The sequence below is a fragment of the Rhincodon typus genome, chromosome 30 (genome assembly GCF_021869965.1).
Source record: "Rhincodon typus isolate 14 chromosome 30, sRhiTyp1.1, whole genome shotgun sequence".
Classification (NCBI taxonomy): Eukaryota; Metazoa; Chordata; class Chondrichthyes; order Orectolobiformes; family Rhincodontidae; genus Rhincodon; species Rhincodon typus.
The window spans coordinates 29220545-29242311 of NC_063361.1; the positions used below are offsets into that span (position 1 = coordinate 29220545).

At 39.8% G+C, this 21767-nt stretch overlaps 1 protein-coding gene across 1 annotated transcript in view; it reads right to left on the reverse strand.

Moving 5' to 3' along the window:
* Nucleotides 1-9606, reverse strand: part of tbx21 (T-box transcription factor 21) — a 41559-nt gene extending 31953 nt beyond the window's left edge. Inside the window, exon 1 of the mRNA XM_020527548.2 lies at nt 8950-9606. Coding sequence (XP_020383137.2) covers nt 8950-9479 — 530 coding nt within the window. The 5' untranslated portion in view covers nt 9480-9606. The remainder of the gene's footprint in view (nt 1-8949) is intronic.
* Between the last annotated feature and the right edge of the window lie 12161 nt (nt 9607-21767).

Consider the following 21767-nt stretch of genomic DNA (forward strand, 5'->3'; position numbering starts at 1 on the left):
TGATAGGCCAAATGACCTCCTTCTGTACTGTACGGGTTCTATGATTCTACACCTTTTTGTAGACTCTTTATCACTTACTTTCCTACCTATCTTTGAGTCATCAGTCAATTTGGCAACAATACCTTCTGTTCCTCCACCCAAGAAATTTATATAAATTACAAACAGTGAGGCTCCAACACTAATCCCTGTGACACAGTGGAAATTAATTGGGAAGTAAGGATGAGGCTCATCTTTAATTCCCCCACTTCCTGGTCCCACTCAGTTAGTTGATGCATAATTGACATTCAGGCCCCTAGATGAAGAATGACAATTTGAACATAAATCTTGGTGAGTGTGGACAACAGATCAGCACCTTCTATAGAAAAGGGAATGTTCATTGGCCAACAATGTACAATGTATTTATTATTCACAGAGTTAACATAAGAAGGTTTGGCTTGAGGCACATGGTCAGATTTAGAAGTTATGTTTCTGGGTGGCAGCTTACCTCCTGGGCATTCTCTAAAGCTAACTGATGAAATGTAGCTTTACAGACTGTATAACATGCTCTTGAAGATTGTGAACTGTTCTTGTATTGCTCAGATAAGGAGTACTTGCTAATGTTGGTTACACTAATAGGCATTGGGGTAAGCTACAAAACAATTAGTGACATTACTCAAATTAGATTCCAGAACTCATTTACATTTAGAAATTCCCTTCTATTATACAAGCACACATATCAATTTTTCTACACCATGTGAATAAATATAGAACACTGCTCCTGCCTAGACTCTTGTGAATTACTGTGAAAATTGTGGTTCTTAAGATGCACCATAATCAAATGTTGAGAGATACAATATTTGGACATTGCCATTTGAAATCCTGCCCTCCTAAGTGGGCTTTATTTCATATTTAATACGGTTGGAGGAAAGGTTGCTTCTAAGAAGCTAAGTCTCATCTAGCTGCAGGGCCGACAATGCCGTGGCTCATTGAACAGGTTTATAAACATGTCTCCTGACAGCACTGGGGTAACGCAGAGTTCAGCTACTCCCAGAACAACACTAACATGTGCTACTACAGAGCTGGCAAGAACTTTGCACAGGCCAAATGAGATATACTCTTAACACCAAGCACTGAAAAATAAACAACAGACAGTACTTCAGGAAAATGCAGTAACATATGATCTCATTCACATACGCTCATTCACAAACACGTAGAGTCTAGCCTGGGTAAGCAGAGCTAAACGGAGGGGTGGGGAGGAGAATGCTACATCCTGGAAATCAAATTGAAAGAACAAAACAGATGACAGCCAAATGCAGCTAAAAGATAGCTTAAACATTTAGAAATTGAAAACTGTTTGAAATGTTATAACCCTCTATTAGGTTTTCTATTCTATTTGAATGCTAAGTATTTCCTGTCAATGTACTTAATTTGATTACAAAATCTCCCACTGCATTCATCTGTTCTGTTTAAGCTATATTGGGACATAGATTCTGATCAAATTAAGTGGGCATTTATCTAGAACTTACTGTAAACATCTCCTTACATACATTCAATGCAGGAACACACATGGCCATATCAAGCACACTAAATAACAGGTCTATCAAAAAACCAGATAGTACAACAGTCTCATATGAAAAGTATAATTAATTGGGAGATAAATAATTAAAACTGCTCAATGTCTGTAATATACCTAAACATTAGAGAGACCAAGAGGTCATGACGATAAACTTGCTGTAAGCCTTCAGTAACATCAAGTAACATCTACAGACCACAATGATACTTCAGAAACATTTAAATAGATTCGCCTGATAGTTAGCTAACCCTTCAAAATATTTTAACATAATGAGTTTATCAAAGATTCAAAAGATTGCTTCGCTGAACGCTGCACATATCCGGATCATGATATATCAACAGTAGGGTAGGAAATACCTTCTAATTGTGAAAGGCAATGCTGGTTTAAAGTTCATAGATTAACTGACAATTAAGATTGTATACAAGTAACCTGCAGGCAAAATAGTTCCAGAAACACAATGTATTTTCCACACATTCAGAAATGGTGATACATGCAATTTTTTTAAACTCACATTTTTACTCTGTACTTATGTCAAATTAACAAACAGAATGAGAGGTCTTCCTGGTCTCCTGATCAGTCCCTCAACCAATATCACAAAAGAAAGATTATCTGATGATTGCCACATTGCTATCCACGAGAGCTTTATTCCAACTTGCAACAATGACTGCTTTTGAATTCAAGGTAGCCTACTTGTGGACATCCTTTAGCCAAGAAAGACTACAGAAAGATTGCTTTTCTGAAAGATTCTGTTGTTACTCTAAGATTTTCACTGCGATGTGCTCCTACCAGTGTAATTCACTTTGGTTTAATGTAATACAAAATATTTCTCTAAACATAAACCGAAGGCTTATTGGGCAAAATCTTTACTGCATTTTGCACTGTTAAAGTGGACAGAGTTAAGAAAAACTTGTACGCACCAGCTATTATTTACTGAAAAATATATATGTATGTTGCAGGGAATCCTATGAGATAATACAAAAGTGACACATTCTAGATATTAATAATGGGCCATCGCTTTTGATCATACAGTCTGCTAAGTCTCCGAGCCATTGTTGCAATTTATCATTCCAATCCTTCCTGCATGAGTTTTTTAACTTAAGGCCCATCAAACTTTGTCTCAGGCTTAATTCCTGATCTTTGCTCAGATCATCTGAACGGTTGTAATGCCACACATGACCTCAGTACCTTTCGTATAGGGACGGGAAAAATATAATTGGCCAAAGCTCCTAATCATCATCCAGTGACCCCAGCTGGAAAGTGCATGTGTGACTGTTGGCTGAGGACCTGCTAACATCCACTGTCTAGACATGATGTATTAAGATTGGCTGTTTAGATACCTTGCTGATAGATAGCCAGCTCCAATTGAACCATTTCAATACTGGACATCAAGGGGAAAAAAGAAACCATTCTAAACACAAAATTAAAAAAAATTAGAAGAAACTCATCTAAGAAATAGATCTTCAGGGTTGAATGTCCAGTTTCTGTACTGTAAATCTATGCAATTCTAATAGACAATTAATTTTGATATAGCTGACAAGTATTTTGTATTTTCACAGTGGCCTATGATGTCGTTCAGAAACATTCCAAAGTGTTTCACATACAGCTAGTTTATTTAGCTTTTATTGCTGTTGTTAAATTGGTGAATCTCACCTGCATTTTGTGCACAGCAAGGTTCAACAAACAGCATTGATAACCAGCCATATCTGTATTGCTCAAGGGAAGAATGTTGGCTGTTTGGATCTTCAACACTCACTAGAATATGTAGGATGGAAAGATATATCGGAGCAGACTATCTATAATAGAAAATTTGTCTTGCTATGTTTGCTGAGGAATTTGTAATACTTCAAAATATTACCATTAGGCACTGAAGTGATATGAACACTGGAAATTTGTAATCTATTAAACATACAGAATATTTCAGGTTCATTTATAAAGATTACTGCCAATGGTTGACTCTTTACAGGCCTGTGGCTTAACTACTAGTTAAAGGGAGAAGGATGGATTTCCTAGTGAACATAAAATAATTGAATGGATGGAGTTTTAATTTGTTAAGTTTCCAGTGACATAGTGTAAGATTGGTTTCCAGGTGTTTGGCATTAGGCATTCAAAAGTGTCTTCAGTCAAATAAAAACAAAACACTCGGGATACTGGAAATCTGATTTATAAACACAAGGTGCTGGAGAACTCAGCAGGTCTGGCAGCATCTGAGGAGAGAGAAATGGAGTTAACATTTCAAGTTTGCCAGACCTGCTCAGTTTCTCTGCTTTTTATTGCAACCATCAGTTAGCATTTTGGTATAAGTGCATCACATTCGCACAGAAACAAGAAAATAATTTATTGATGTCTAAGTTAGCAGGTTAGACTTTAATTGGTTTGTTTATACTAAATTAATTAGAGCTCTTCTGGTATAACGGTAGTGTCCCTCGCTCTGAGCTAAAAGATCTTAGGTTCAGGTACTACATCAGGATATGATGGTCTTGGCCATGCGTCTAATGCCCACGCAGGTTGATTAAAAATTGTCAGGCTTTACTAGAAGTGAAGAAAAGATGTATAGCCCAATGTACTAAGGGTTGGTGCTGAAATGCACACTAATCCCATCAGTTCAGATGGCTTTTGGTAACATTAAGGGCATCAAAATAGGAACTGAGAACCAGACCCATTTTAAAAATTATTTTGAATCCACTAAGACCAAACACTACAGGTTCGAATTTTTTAAAAAAGTTTGCAAAATTGCACTAGGGTGCAATCCCCTGAAAATAATGAGGTTTTTTTTTAGAAGAAATCCCACTTGAGAGTCGTGGGTGACTTATTTTGAAATAGAATGCTGTGTACAATAGTATTTTTTTCCTTTAGCATGGATATGAATGAAGTGGGCGAAAGAAAGGAAGGCCATTTCTTTGAAGAGGAGAGAATTAAAATAAACTCCTACACATTTAAAAAAAAGATTTCAGTTTGATGAATCACCTCCTGGTTACTCATTTCACATTGAACTATTCTGACGAAGACAGTGCAAGCGTGAGCGGGGGCTCGCTTTTTAGATATTATTCGATCCCTCATCTCTCTGGGGGCCCTGCCCGCTGTCTACCCAAAATTCAGCCCCCGTCCTTTTGCCAGTGGGAGGTGCAATTGTCAATGGGCCACTGCAAAGAGCCAGACTCTAGAAAACGGTGCTGCGCACGGAAAAGTCTCTAACACTGGGGAGAAGATGCAAAGTTTGACTTGTGGTTTTTAATATTCATTTCCGTAAAATGGAGATGAAAGCGACTACGCAGGTTAGGCACAAATACACAAGGCCAATATAACCTGCTGAAACTATCTTAAAAACAGACTGGCTCTTCAAGAAATTCCAGGATAGTATAACTTAGCACAAGGAGGTGAATTTAAGGAGAAGGGCAACACACAGACAGACTGAAATGGAGTCGGGTGCGGGAGGTGTTGGCCAGAATTGTACTCAAGTGACAAAAAAAACGCACGGCAGAAAAAAACGTAAAGGAATAGGGGAAAAGTAGTGAGCCAGAAAGAGAGGGGAAAAAACAAATTTTGTAAGGGAAGAATGTGCAGATATGAGGATATAAATACAGATAGATATAAAACGGTGGCACAGTGGGCCATAGGGATAGATATAAACTTTAAACAGAGAATAAACTACACAGACAAAAAGAGGGGAAGGAATGAAAATCGGGGGTGGGGGAAGGCAGAAACAAAAAAAAAGTAAAGTTCAGAAAATCTAGAAGGGAGAGAAAATATTATGTCGAGAAAATAACATTCGAGAACTGAAAATGTATATATCGCAGAAAAGCCCAAACTGTTTAAATTGTTGTTACTAAGTGTAACCTTAGCACAGAATTATATCGGGGGAGGGCGGTACTTTTGTTGTTAATTTCTTTGCGTGTGGTTCGGCTATTAAGATCGCCAGAATCAATCTAGTCAATTCTACAAGAAAAAATATAGAAGAAAATGAAAGAAGTGATAGGAATAGCTCATCATAAAGGACAATGCTCACTTCTAATGCAGTGAGTCGGAACTACTCACATGTATGTACACTTTCCCTCAAACTGAGATTCATAAATTGACTGTAATTCTAAAAAAAATCCCAGCAAGTAAATTAAACTGTAAAAAAAAACCTGAAATTGAATTAAAAAAAAGAACATGTCGTTGGGTATCTTTGAAATCTTTATATTATGCATTCTGCACGTTACGAATTCAAGCCCAACCCAACCCCCTCCAAAAAAAAAGGGACGTGCTCTTTTCTCTGTGTAAAAGAGCAGAACTGTGATGCATTGTCTCTTTTTGCAACGATCTCGGCTCCCATTTCCTATGACACCGGTTACCACACTTTAACAGGACTTCCTGGGCTTGCAAAGCATTTCTGCTGACGCTCTGAGGGCGTGAGGAGTGTTATACCAATGCCAGTTCTTTCCTATTTGCGTTGGTATCTGAATTCTTAAAGACGCAGCAATATTTATTTTAAAGTAGCCTTGCCCTTCTCCCGAAAAATGATTGGATATACGATACTGGTATCGAATTTTACAGTTAGTTTCTGTTAAAAATGCATGTAAATTCCATACTAGGACTAGGTCTCTAGTTGATTAGGAGCTGACCTGAGACAGGCTAATAAGGTCTAAGATTATACTTTGGGCTTTGCTGGCGGGAGTAACCCAGTCGAGAAGTACAACAGCTACAATTGTGACACTCCTCCGGTTAGGATGAGGAGCCTCTGACTCTGGTGAATCCAACTCAGTGTTCGGAATGTAATTTGGGCTTGTCAAGCGAGAGGTGAACAGAAATCTATCTCCTTCCCTTTTTACAATCTGCTCAGAGTCCAGGCAGGTTCTCTTGCAGGGCGAATTGATTCAAGATGTTTGCAGGAAGCCGCATACATATCAAGGGATGGGGAAGCAGGGGGGAAAGGAGTTTGAAAGAAAATGAATTACAAATGGTGTGGTAATAGATAAGCGAAAGAAGCACTCAGGCCAGGTAAGCGTAGCTTGTGTGGGAAGTGAATGAATTTGGATTTGTATATAGATAGCATTATTTCTTATGGTCTTATAGATCTATCCTACTTTATGGTACCATTAACAGTTCAGTTCATTGGGATTGCAAAAGGTAAAGAAGATAATCAGAGTCCGCCCTGAATTTGAAATTTCCATGAACTGTCACATCTTAAGAAAGAAAAACAAAAGGGATATATGGTCCTAATGTTTTTTTTTGTACAGTGCATAATGGGTTAAATGGCTTCGAGTTTAATAGTGCCAACGAAGTCGAGCAGTGAATCTCAAACCTCTATGTGGACCACATACACTAACAGATTGGCTGTGGTACAGGAACATGTGCACACACACACGCACACACACACACACAAACACACACACACCCACACACAAACACACACACACACACACAGACACACACACAGAGAAGCAGCAGCACGTTCAGAGTAATAAAGGAGTAGATTAAAATTTATAAACCTCAAACCGAGTCAGTCATCAAGGCAAGTTGCTGAAATAAACAAGAGACTGACAGTGCCATTTAACCTGTCCCCGTTTTGAGAGAATATGTTACAAAAGCTTTGAACATCCCCAGTCCATGAAGAGTAGACTCCTGTAGACAGTACTTGAAAATTGCGTCTTTAAAAGGAGTCATCCTCGATTACAGGAAATTGGGTGTTTCTGAAAAACTGAGTGACAGATGCGACTTCAGGTCGGCTCCTCAGCCAGATTCAAGCTACAGTTTATCAAAGCCGATCGCGTTAGGAAACATAATGAGAAGCCACCTGTGCTGTCGGACGGTTTGGTTTTTACATTAAAAACAAAGTGTTTCAAATTCGAGGGGAGCAGGTCTATCTTGTGAGCTCATCATTCAGCCTCTTTCAAACCCGGATTTCAACCGCAGAGAGAGACAGAAAAGGGTCGCATCTTAAAACTTCATGTATCACTCCCGCTCCCCAACCATTAACCCTTTCAGTTCTGAGGAAGGGTCACCGGACCCGAAACGTTAACTCTGTTTTCTCCTCCACAGATGCTGCCAGACCTGCTGAGCTTTTCCAGCAACTTTGTTTTTGTTCCTGATTTACAGCATCCGCAGTTCTTTTGGTTTTTATTAACCCTTTCCGTCACTAGCAAAAGCCTGAGAAGACACCTTGTTTGCAAATACTGGGGTTGGGGGTCATTAGGGACGGTGGCGACTTCAAACGCTGTTTGAATGTTTTAAAAGTTTCTGAATTCTTAAGAGTTAGAGTCGTACAGCATAGAAACTGCTTATGGCCAAGAAGCTAAATTGTAATCTCACGGAACATCCCCCCAGCGTGGGTTAGATTAGATGTCAAATTGAAATACTCTCTTAGCTAAAAGTCTCATCTAGCCATTTCTAACCTAGAGATTGGGCTGCCGTTTTTGAAGAGTCCCGATGGAATTTCTCTGTTCCTGAAATCTATTTGACTTAGAGTCCCGATGGAATTTCTCTGTTCCTGAAATCTATTTGACTTCACCAAAGGCAAAATTGCCTCGATCGGAAAACGTGTGAACCCATAGCGCCTGGAAGTTCATCGCCAAACTCCTGACGCTCAAGGCTTTTGTCCAAAAGTCATGAGCTGTGCGGGCCAGTACGGAGAGCCCAGGGAGAGTCAGTTCTGCCCCAAAGGATCAACTTGAGTCCACCCTCCCCGGAGATGTCCCGACAGCTGGACAGTCCGGAGTGAAAGTGAAATTCTCGCGGGTTTCACGAAATTGATAGGGCGTGCTGATCTGTGAATGGGGCAAAGATATCGTCTGAAAGGAACCCAGTTTATGAATAATGGGGAAGTGAGGAAAGACAGTGAAACACGTTTTGAAAGAGTGTGCATTTGCTCGTCAAAATAAAACGACACGGGAAACAATCAAGCAATGCGTGCCCACCCACCCCTACCCCCCGGTTTCTGTGAGGGAGGAGGTGACAGGTCCCAGCGAGCAAGTCTTCCATTTTATTTGTTGGTTTTATTATCTGTTGCAGAATTTATAATCTTGAATATACAAGCGAGAAAGAGAGAGAAAGACTGCGTTTCAAGTTTGCAAACCACATGCGCACTGTGTAATCCTGAAACCCAGAGATTTGGTTTGAAGAAGTTAACCTCAGGCATGAAATGAAGCAAGCGTTCGGAGTGAGGGAGACAGAGACAGAGAGAGAGAGAGACAGAGAGATATCAGTGAATGTGGTACAGGTTTGGCCCATCCTGAAGTGCTCCCTTTTTCAGCCTGAAATCTACATGAAATGGACGAGATTTGATGTGCTGCCGCCTGAAGCCAACAGTTTGGATTCGATCAGTTCGGTTCGAATTCTGACTCGCTAACTCAGCACTGCTTTTTCTAACATTGTTGAGTGAATGATACAGACAAACAACAACTCACATCAAAAGGACTCACCTGCCCTGCTTGGTGATGATCATCTCGGTCTGGTGTTTGTGAAATTTAGCCCAAAGTTGGTAATTGCAAAGGAGAATCTGCACTTTACCGGCTGCTTGCAAGCCCGGGACGCTGTAGATGGATGCCCGCTGAAAGGAGTGAGGGTACGGGGCCGAGAAAGAGTCGGTCCCCGCTGAATAGACCTCGGGTCCGGGGGCTGGATAGCTCGGCGCTCCGGGGACCTGCGGTCTGGTGGCAGGGTAAGGGCAGTTGGGTAATGTTGGGCTCAGGTATCTGCTGGCATTGCCCACGGAGATGCCAGCCGCTGAGATGTGCTGGCTCGGGTACGGGAGAGGGACAGACTCCGGGCTGCTCTGGCACTGGTCAGCCGCGAGGTAGAACCGTTCCTGCATCCCATACCTCAGCTCCGGGAAATCTTGCATGGGTTTGGTATTCCTCTCGGGGTCTTTGCTGAAGTTCTCGCTGGACTCTGGCTGGTTCAACATGCTGATGGGGAAACTGGAGCCGGAGTTTGGAGTCGATCCTCCCATGGACTGTCCAAAGAGAGAGAATTAAAGAAAAAAAAAGTAAACTTTTGTTTTTAAACAAGAAAGGACCCTGATAGTGGTCAAACTTGGCGGCGGCTGCTAAAATGCAATAATGTCCATTCTGGTGCTAAGTCTCTTGTCTACCAGCCTCCCAGGTACCAGCTGTCGTTAAATATTACAGTCTCTAGCCTCAGGGCCTTTCTACTCCGATTGGCTCCGTTCTTATTAATAGGCAACATCAGCCTGCACCTCATTGGTTCACGGTTTGTATTTGCATAGTGAACTCTGATTTGTCCAAACACTCCCTCCCCTGAGCCCAGGAGGAGGATGGGGGTGAGGGGGTGTGAGAGAACCTCAGGAGGGGGGAGAGAGAGAGAGAGAGGGGAATGTTGTGGGGGTGGGGGGAGCTGGTAGACAGAGAGTTTATAAATGAACATTTCAATTAATATATCAGACAGCAATATTCGCAGTGACAGCGGAACAGGAAGAAGGGGAACTGCTTCCAACATCTACTGCCTTTTCTAGGGCACTTAGAGGGTGCGGGGGGGGGGGGGTGTGAAGGGGCTGCGTTATAAAGTTATGGGGACAAGAAGGCGGGGGTTCAAGATTAAATTGGGCAGCTTTTCAAAATCAAAGCGAAAACCTTTCGAGGCGTCCAGCTGGCGCAGGGCTAGAAAGTCCAGCTTCTAGTCTCACCTGTCCCCGGAGGTGTGTCATATTGTGTCAGATTAGATTTATTTTTTCATATTCCTCGAAGGTACCAGTGGCGTTAAAAACGGACGGAATGGCCTCTTTTTGCACTGGAAGTGCGATTTTTTGTTTAGAAAAGACTATCTCTAATACAATTTCGAGACGGGCAACTTTTCAAACCAAACACGAGGCCGGAATTTTCCTGTGATCAGTTTTACTTCCAACTGAGTATTCTGTGAAATATGTACTGTGTAGTATAGGTCGAATCTTCCCTTATCATTTCCGTCTTCTGCTGGTTATTTCTGTGGCATTTGAATTTCCCAAATGCTGAAATTGTTTAATCCACTTGGATTTGAACCGTTATTTTACTGGTCTCGCTGGCTTTTATCTTCAGCATTCTCCGCTCCCTGATTTCAACTATCACGAAACGCGTCGAATTAATTTGGAAAATGCCAATTCTTGGTTGCGTACGTGAGCCACTGGAATGAAAAAAATCTCAACTACGAAAAATCAATCAAATCCCTATCAAAGGCTCGTTGCAAGAAATAAGACGAAAAAAAGAAAGAGACACGAGTCTCACCGTTTCCAGGAGTTCGGACTGGGGACGAACAGGAAAAGGGGAGAGAATTAAAAAAACAAACACACACACACACAACACAGTTAATCGGATCACACGCAAATACTCAGTTTGGAGTTTGACTTCCTTCACATCAATTCACAGCAGTTTTGTCCAGTGCAACTCACCAACCACAACCTGTTATAATCATACCTTATACTGGGGGGGACAGGTTTATTCGAATAAGAAATTTCTATCTGTTAATTTTACGCCAAACGATAATCGCTATTCACATAGGGAGTGGAACCTACACTAAAAGCCGTCTCCATCGCAAGTCTTAACCTTTAAAAAGCACCACCTGAAAGAAAAACTAACTTAAGGTGAAACCCGAGCTTTTCTTTTCAATTCACTTGATGGTGAGAAAGGATATGATTTTTCTCTTGCTCTCTTGAAATAGAGATGGCAGCGAATATGGGAAGCGGAAAATCCAGTGACATGTCCCTGCCACCTTGCTGTGTTTTGGTGGCAGACATGAATTCTGAAACAGGGGCACTGGACGTGGCGATTTCTCTCTCTAAAGATGCTAACAGACCGCAGTCGTTAGGAAGAGGATTTGATTAGCTGGGCAATTTATAAACTTATAAATGGCAGCATCCGCAGTTCTTTGCTTTGTTACAAATTTATATATCATTATTTAAATAACTAGTGGTCTGAGCCAAAGAATATGTCTATGAAATTAATAAAACACGTTGATAATGTTTAGCCTTTAGTTTAAAACAGCAAAGGGCAAGAATTAAACGCGAATTTAACAAAATATCTACAGAACGTTTTTATAAAATGCAGCCCACAGCAGCATACCCTATTGATATGTTATACATTATTTAATATAACTAAAAGGGCAATAATATAAATATTTTTGTGGATTAGATGTTAAAAATATATTTTCATCTCCGATGTTGCACGTACATTATCAAGCCGTCTTCTTCCTTTAACATGAGGGTGATATAATATGCCGATTTGGAATATTTGCAGGGCGTACAAAAGGGTAATTTTTATCAAGCGAATGATATTTTTGTACATTGTTAAGAAGCTGATTGGTTACGGTTCGATTTGCAATGTAGGTGCCAGATTTAATCAGACACTTTTTAAAAAATTCGAAGCAAAATGTGTGATCCTCAGGTACATCTCTACCTCCAAGATCTGATAATACAAGATCCTTACTCTTCATTGTCCATGGACCCCACACCAAATATAACGATGATAGTGTAAGAGATGGTTTATGCAAGCCTTGCCTATGATCTCTCCCAGTTAGGGTATCTACCTCCCTCTCTCCATAATCTTTACAGTCGAGTTCCATTTGGTTCACCCTAAATCAATTCAGTTAATTGGTGGTGCTTTCGAGTACCTTATGGATGAACAAAGTAGTGATTGAAACAAAACTTAAATAAAAGACCATTGGAGCGAAATTGAAATGCATGGATAAATAGAATGCTTCATATGGCCACCTACCTCCTAAGAAGTAGGTGCCGTGTAAACATGTGGGTTAATTTATTCGATGCAATTAAATAGGTGTAGTTTTTTTTTAAATAAAGAGACCCACCCATTCTACATCTAAATGTGTCAACATCTGTTTTTGTATAAAATACCAACTGGTGACTCCGTATATTTACTATATCAGAGATATAACACTTCGTTACAAGCGGCTGCAGGTAAATATTCACTTCCACATCCACATCACTTTCCGCTCATTATTCAAAAATGCATTATTTATTGTATATTCTGCATCGCAGGAAATCCTTAGCAAATGCATTCAACGTGTTCTAAAAGTGACCAGAGTTCGTAAAGGTTGGTATGCAAATCAAGAATATTACCACTACAGCCTGCTGTAACGCGTTCTTCAACCTATTATGTTTGTAATAAGCATAAATTTTCAACAATAAAGAGCTTGCTCATTGAATGCCAGGCTGGTTGCATTACCGACGTGTTTAGACCTCTGCTCCCCTCAAGACAGAGAAAAGATGTACATCGTTGAAAACTGATAAATGCAACGAGTAATCGCCAACTTTTGAACCTCTAGAGCTTTCTGGGCTGATGATTACTTGTCGATACTTTCCAGTATATCGTATTGAATTTAGTAGCTCAATCGCCGTACCCTGTGGATTCACAATTCGAACACAAACTCTAGGCTGACGCGCCAGAATGTGTTGCACTGTCGGAGGTACCAACTTTCAGACAAAGCGTTTGCTCTCTCAGGTGGAGGTAGGCAGTCAGTGGCACTATTGAAAGAATTGCATTGCGTCCTGCCTAACACTTATCCCTCACATCCCCCACCCCGAACGCCCCATACCAAGGATGACCTGTCCATTTATTGTTATGGGTGAAAGCTTTCTGTGTACAAATTGGCAACAGAATTTGGTGGCAAGTGCATGCGCTGATTTCACAACCCCAAGCAAAGCTGGGAGTAGGCACTGCCTGCCTTCTCATGTGGGTGCAAAGGACCTATGTGAGAGATGAACGCCTAGAGTTCCTTCTGCTGTCTTTGTCAAAAAAACTTGTCCACCACCACCAGCTAAAACAGCAGTTTGTGGGATCTTGCTGTACACAAAGTGGCTGGTTCCTCCCTTACTGCAGAGATTGTACTTCAGAAGTGCCTCATTGGCTGTAAAATATTTGATCATGTCCTGAGATTGGGAGAGGGGCTTTTTATTATCGTGCAACTTGTTCCAGTGCCCCTTGCATTTGCAAGGATCTATCTTAAAAGGACCAAAAGAGGTGGCACCTGCAAGCTGGTAAGTAACTGAGACTAAAATCAAACATCTTCAGTGCCCCCAATGGGTGGGGCATGGCAGTTCACATGGCAAAGGGTGAAATGGATAAAGAGGGGGCTGGAATAGAAAAGGAGAAGAACTAGGAATCAGGGAGAATCAGGCATTGTTTTTGTTAAAGGGTGGTGAGTTAAACCTCACAGAACTGAGCTGTGAAAGGGTGCAATCTCTCTGTGAACTGACTGATGATTGAATCTCGCAGAAGATCTACTGAGGTAACTGATGGGAAAGCAATGCCCTCGTTAATCTACTTAATTGTCACTTTCACTTTTTAAATTAAATGTATTATTTCATTATCATGTTATCATATACCATCATTAGATGTATTAATTAGAAAATGTTACATGCTTATTTAACACAAAAAATCTCTATGTTTCTATTGGGTAAATCATCTTTCTCAATCCCATTGGAAATGGAGTGTTTAACCCCTTACTGTTTGGATTCTTCAGAATTCTACTTTTTTAACTTCATCAGTACAGGTAATATGTGTAACTACCACTTAAGAAGAAAAGTCCAAGCAATTACTTAAGTTCCAATTATTAAATTGCCACATTGTTGTTCTGAAGTTTTTAACTAGTTTCTTATGTTACAAAGTACGGGTGGGTCGTTTTTCTGTGACTCTCCACCACCATTGCAACTAAAATTCTTCTTTCCCTTTTCTGTCAAACAAAATAATATTAAACTTGAGCATTAGTCAAAGTGGAAATATCACCATTAATCATAGTGGCAAAGTACACGGATAGATAAAGACTTTCTCCTCCGCACATTATGATCCATATTCATTACTGAGAAACTAAGGATCAACACCCATGTTACTGCAGGAAGGAAGAGGTGAATTACAACAACTATTTGGTAGGACAAAATTGATACCTCCAGGCTGTAGAAGAAGAGGAAGACTGGTGGAGGCATTTTGAAAATAATGTATTTATAATGATACTAACATAAAATACTATACATGCTGCAGAATAGATTGAACAGGAGAGAATCTAACCACATTCCTTTGGAATTAAACAACATAGTCATTGTAGACTCACCCACTATCAATGTCCAGGACACACTATTGAGCAGAAACTTAGCTGCATCAGCCACATAAATACTATGGCTACAATAACAGACTAGAGGCTGGGAACTCTGTGAAAAGTATTTCACTTTGTAACTCCCCAAATCCTGCCCATCATCTACAATGCACAAGTCAGGAATGTAATAAGATACTCTTGAATTGCCTGGATGAGTGCAGCTTCAACAACACTAACGGAGCTCTGCACTATCTGGGACAATGCAGTCTGCTTGATCTTGATCTTATTTGTCATCTTAAGAAGGTTCCTTTCACCACTACACAGTACTCTGCAGCAACTGTCCTGCAACCTCTATGAGCTAGGCAGAAGTTGGGTGGAAAATTATTTGCAAGTATGCCAGTTTTGATGGGAAACAGGTAAAAACTTCAGTTGTGAATCTTCAACATGTCTTTAAGAGGTGAAATGTACCCTTTTTGTGGTATAACCAGAATCTAACAATGAGAATTATTTCTACACAATTTATTAAAAATGAGACTCTCAGAAGGGTTTGAGTTGGGTGCAATATCCACCCATAATTTACCCTGCAAGCGACACAGCATTCTGTCTGAGAACTAATTTGCCACTCCTTCACAGTTCCTGGGTCAGAACCTGTGATTTACTTTCCCCACCATTCTCTGGATGTACCTACATTACATGGATAGAAGTGATAAAGAGGATAGTTGAGCATCATCTACTCAAGGGCAATTTGGGCTACACAATAATTTCAGATTTCACCGGTCATGTTCAAATCCAATTAATGAATACAAAGTAAATCAATCAAAATCTCCAAAGAGAAAATAGAGATTATTCCATTTTGAACGCAGATTCCTTTATCCAAACTAAAGATGTAAAGCTTTTGTTTATTTTTAAGCTAGTATGAGAAACTATTTACAATAAGTAAGGATATCAAGGCCTATTGTCTGAGTGTTACAGCAAACTTATGGCAGAATTTTACACTCAATATCTCAGGACCGTTAGTATTTCAAGTGTTAATCAGTTTTATGGTGATTAGTCACTATTGTATGCTTTGTGATGATTACAGAAGTTCATGGTTTTTTTTATCAACCCGGATCACCATTTAAATAGAAATTACATGACTGTAAATCTCTAATAGTGTTGAATTGAAATCTTAGTTTGATAATAATACTGTACAGGTATTTGAATAATATATTCCACTATCAAAAACTTAATCCCAGAGGAAACATATTCTTTTTAAAGAGGCATTTTTGTGCTGTGCTGAACTGTACACTTAGTTTTGGACTCAAACCCTTCTGAGAGTCTCATTTTTAATAAATTGTGTAGAAATAATTCTCATTGTTAGATTCTGGTTATACCACAAAAAGGGTACATTTCACCTCTTAAAGACATGTTGAAGATTCACAACTTAAGTTTTTACCTGTTTCCCATCAAAACTGGCATACTTGCAAATAATTTTTGCTTTAATGGCAAATAAATTGATCTTATCTCATCATGTAATATGTGTAGTTGTGTCAGTTATTGGAAACAGTGACTTCCATAAATATTTTGAGGTGTTTATTATGTTAAAGAAAACTGTGAAATGTGCCTTTCACTTCAAATTCTCAAATAACATGGATCTGTCCAGTTCAAGTTTAGGTTGATACTGTTATCTGCAGATTGGCAGAATCAATCTGATTATTTTAAAATCGAAGTTGACTCAGAGACTGGTACAGATGGCGCGAAGGTTGTGTGGTTCCTTTCATTTCTATATATATCTCATCTAGTCAATTACCACGTCTTTATAACTGTTTCATAATTGCTGATTTGAAATCTGCTGTATTGTACAGTAATTAAGGTTATAGATGAATATTTAAGGGTTAACAATAGTTCTTTTTTTTCTTCCTTTCTGTTGTTCTCCCTCTCCCCTCATGACAGTAAAAGGCATGGTATTTGTCTGTCAATTTTCAAAAGATTAATTATAGTTCAGATTTTCAAAGTGTAGGAATGAGCTGAGAAAGTAAAGCAGAAAGAATGAAATAGAGAATAAAGCAAAGAATGATAAAAGTTAAAGAGAGAGAGAAGGGAAATGTTAAAGTGGTATTGTACAGAAATTTCAAGTAGGGGTGGGGTAAGCTTTGGATTGATTATGTATGTACAGTCTTGAAATACCCCAATAATGAAACAGAAAGTTAATGCCTTCGGTTTGATTTCAATCTTTGCATGACTTTGAAGCGGTTTGACATTCACAGAAGTTCGATGGCAGATAATTCTGTTAAATCATGACATTTGCATTTACACTCACCAGGCACTGAACCCCACAAACACTGCACTCTCAAACTGAAGGATGATTGCTTTCTGTCATAAGTGTGGTGGCTTGAAAATGTAATATAAATACAATCAATCCCTTAACATACTTTGTTATATTCCTGCAGAATCAAATCAGCAGCTATTGATGGCATTTTGTACTGCTCTCAGCTGTCAAAAGTTTAAGAGCTATTGATTAGAAGAATGAAGGGCGATCTCATAGAAACCTATAAAATTCTAACAGGACTAAGACAGTTAGATACAGGAAGGATGTTCCCGATGGTGGGGTAGTCCAGAACCAGGGGCCATTGTTTAAGAATGGGGTGTAAACCTTTGAGGACTGAGATGAGGAGAAATTTTTTCACCCACAGAGTGATTAGCCTGTGGAATTCACTACTACTGAAAATGGTTGAGGCCAAAACATTATGTGTTTTCAAGTAGAAGATGGATACAGCTCTTGGGGGCTAAAGGAATCAAAGAAATGGGGAGGGTGGCATTAGGGTATTGAGCTTGATGATCATATTTTGACTTAATTTGATTTGATTTTGGTTTGCTCTGTTACTGTCATGTGTACCAAAGTACAGTGAAAAGTGTTGTTCTACATGCTTTACAGGCAAATCATACTATACAAGTGCACCAGGGTAACAGAACAGAGTGCAGGATACAACGTTATAGCTGCTGAGAAGGTGTGGAGAGACATGAAAATAAACTTTAAAGAATACTGAATGCTAGAGCAGACTCGAGAGGTCGAATACTTTCTCCAGCTCCTATCTTCTAAGTTTCTATGTTTCTATTAATTACCAAAAGCATTTCTGAAGTTACATGATGAAAACACAAGTCTGTTTTAGGTTGATATTAGAACCATATTATGAATTCAAGATGCATTTTCCATTAGCATTCTTTACAATGAATGTATCATTCAGCGATATATGGTTTCTAGATATCTTTAAATTCAAAGTAATTTAAGTAGATCAAACAAATGCTAGAAATACACCATGGGCCTAGAAGCACCTGAGAAAGTTTTCACCAACTGTTTTTGCCACATTTGATTACGTCTACACTTCTAACCGCCAACCTACATTCACTGCCTTAACAGATATTGACAGACCTAGCAGGTATTTTCAGACTGTTCTGTGTTTTAATTGCCATTAAGTTGTAATTTTCCTCTTTATATTATGTACAGTTTAATATACCATTCTTTGTACTGTTATTACAAATCTCAGTACTGTTTAGATCTATCTAAAAGAGATAACATGTTTATGACAACAGCAACTTGTTTTTCTATAAAGAACGTTTAACAAACATCCCAGATTTTTTCATGGAGCATTATTAAACATAGTCAAAAATTGCCATTTAGTCAGGTTTTAAAGAATGGCAGAAGGTTTACAATAGCTGCAATTTAAATAATCTTCATCACATTTTAAAAACAAACAGTAATGTGATTTGTTTTGACTAGGCTTGATAGGACAATTTGAATACTGCTTAAAGATTCTGATGGATGGGCTTGGATTGGACTGGGTTACAAGGAGGTATTTCTGTACCATTCCTGTTTCATGTAAAAATAATAGCTATAAATACCCTTGAAATTTAGAGTGATACTCAAATTTGGTGCTTATGAACAACACAATGTTAGGAAAATTCAGAGCCACAGGTTCATGAAGACAATATTATTAATTTTCTTATCTCTGTCTTACTACAACTCTTTAAAAGTTGGTAAATCTAGGTGAGGAACCAAGACCTCTTTTATAAGAATCCAAAACAATAAGGGAGAAGTTGTAAAACTGTAGTTAGGGAAGGTCAAATTATATATGATAAAAATTCTTATTTCATATGAAGAGGATTTACTGTGGATGGAGGAGTTTCAAACTATTAATGTCTGGGGAAATAATTTGCATTGGAAACAATATAGTAAGTCTTTCTTCAAACATTTTTTTTTGATTATATGTTGTTATTGAGATCTTGATTAAATTTTAATAATATGAAAACATAGGTACTAAGCTAGCCTATAGCAGTGTCCTTAGAGCGGTAAGACTGCTATTTTCTGGGTCTGCAGATTCTTATTGTGCAAAGCTGGCCTTTAGTAGAGTGACGTGTTCTTCCTGTTGGATGTGGGAGATTAGGGAGAGTTTCCTTGTTACTGTCTGCAGGGAGTGTGTTTGGTTGCTAATTCTATCAGATTGCATGGATTGGTTAGAGTGGCATTTAGAGGCAATGAGGATTTTACAGGAGCTGGGGATACGATGGAATGCAGTTGCAAAGGAAGGGAGATAAACTCAAGATACAGTCAGGTAGATGAGTGACCTCCAGGAAAGGTAGGAGAGGGAGGTAGGTAGTGCAGGAGTCTCCTATGGCTATCACCATCTCAAACAAGTATGCTGTTTTGGAAAATGTAGGGGGTGATGGATCCAGGGGAATGTAGCATTGACAGCCAGATTTCTGGTACCGAGACTGGCTCTAATGTAACGAGGGGTATGCCAGGTTCCAAGCAATCGATTGTGATAGGGAACTCTCTAGTCAGAGGCATAGACAGATGATTCTGCAGTCGTCAGTAAGACATCAGAATGGTGTCTTGCCTCCCTGGAACCAGGATCAAAAATATCTAGGAGAGGGTGCAGAATATTCTCAAAGGGGAGCAGGACCAGCAGGAAGTCATTGTACACACTGGAACTAATGACATAGGAAGCAAAAAGGACAAGATTCTGAGGAGACAATATAGGAGGTTAAGCAGGAATTTAAAAAGTAGGTCCTCGAGGGTAGTAACATCTAGATTACTTGTGGTGACATGAGCTGGTGAGGGTAGGAGTAGGAGCATAGAGCAGATGAATGCATGGCTGAGGAGCTGGTGCAGGGAGAAGGATTCACATTTTTGGATCATTGGAATCTCTTCTGGGTAAAAATGACCTGTATAAGAAGGATGGATTGCACCTGAATTGGAAGGGAACTAATGTACTGGCCGGGAGATTTGCTAGAGCTGCTTGGGAAGATTTAAACTCGTAAGTGGTGGGGTGCAGGGGGACCCAGGGAGATAGTGAGGAAAGTGATCTGTTTAAGATTGATACAATTGGGAAAAGCAGGAAGTCAAATAGACAGGGCAGGCAGGAACAAAGTAGAGAACGAGGTAGGACTGATAAATTAAACCGCATTTATTTCAATGCAAGAGGCCTAATTGGTAAGGCAGATGAACTCGGGGCATGGTTAGGATCAAGGAACTGGGATATCATAGCAATTACAAAGACATGGCTCAGGGATGGATAGCTTAATGTGCCATAGTATAGATGCTATAGGAAAGATAGAAGGTGGGGTGGGGTTCGGGGGTGGGGGTTGGGGATGCAAGAGAGGAGGGGGAGTGGAGTTTTTGATTATGCATAACATTATGACTGTATATAGGGAGAATATTCTTAGAAATATGTCCAGGCAAGTTATATGGAACTGAGAAATAAGAAAGGGATGATCACCTTATAGGGATTGTACTACAGACCCCCCAGTAGTCAGCAGGAAATTGAGAAACAAATTTGTAAGGAGATCTCAGTTATCTGTAAGAATAACAAGGTGGTTACAGTAGGCGATTTTAACTTGGGTGGAGATGAATTTATTAAGTGCGTACAAGAAAATCTTCTGATTCAGTACATGGATGTACCTAAAAGAGAAGGTGCAAAACGTGACCTACTGTTGGGAAATAAGGCAGGGCAGGTGACTGAGGTGTCAGTGGGGGAGCACTTTGGGGCCAGTGACCATAATTCTATTACTTTTAAAATAGTGATGGAAGAGGATAGACCGGATCTAAAAGTTAAAGTTCTAAATTGGAGGAAGGCCAATTTTAACGGTATTAGGCAAGAACTTTCAAAAGTGGATTGGGTGTGGATGTTCACAGGTAAAGGGACGGCTGGAAAATGGGAAGCCTTCAAAAAATGAGAATCCAGAGACAGTATGTTCCTGTTAGGGTGAAGGGCAAGGCTGGTAGGTGTAGGGAGTGCTGGACGACTAGAGAAACTGAGGTTTTGGTCAAGAATAAGAAGGAAGCATAAGTCAGGTAAGGACAGCAGAAATCGAGTGATTCCTGAGAAGAGTATAAAAACAGTAGGAGTATACTTAAGAGGGAAATCAGGAGGGCAAAAAGGGGACATGAGATAGCTTTGACAAATAGGTTAAGGAGAATCCAAAGGGATTCTACAGATACATTAAGGACAAAAGGGTAACTAGGAAGAGAATAGGGCCCCTTAAAGATCAGCAAGGCCACCTATGTGTGGAACCACAGGAGATGGGGGAGATATTAAATGAGTATCTTGCATCAGTGTTTACTGTGGAGAAGGATATAGAAAATAGAGAACATGGGGAAATAAATAGTGACATCTTGAAGATGTCTATATTACAGAGGAGAGGGTGCTGGACGTCTTAAAATGCATAAAGATGGATAAATCCTTGGGACCTGAACAGATCATAGAATCATAGTGTCATAGAGTAATACAGCATGGATACAGGCCCTTTGGCCCAAACTGGTCCGTGCTGACCATGGTGCCCACAAAGCTAATTCCAATTGCCCGCATTTGGTTCATAGCCCTCTAAACCCTTCCCATCCATGTGCCTACCCAAATGTTTTTTAAATGTTGCAATTGTACCTGCCTCAACCATTTTCTCTGGCAGCCCGTTCCATATACGCACCACTCTCTGTGTGAAGAAGTTGCCCCTCAGGTCCTTCTTAAATCTATCCCCTCTCACCTATGCCCTCTAGTTTTCAATTCCCCATCCCTTGGAAAAAAGCCTATATGCATTCATCCTATCTGTGCTCCTCATAATTTTATACACCTCAATAAGGTGACCCCTCATTTTCCTACGCTCTGAGGAATAAAGTCCTATCCTGGCTAACCTTGCCCTATAACTCAGGCCTACTAGTCCTGGCAACATC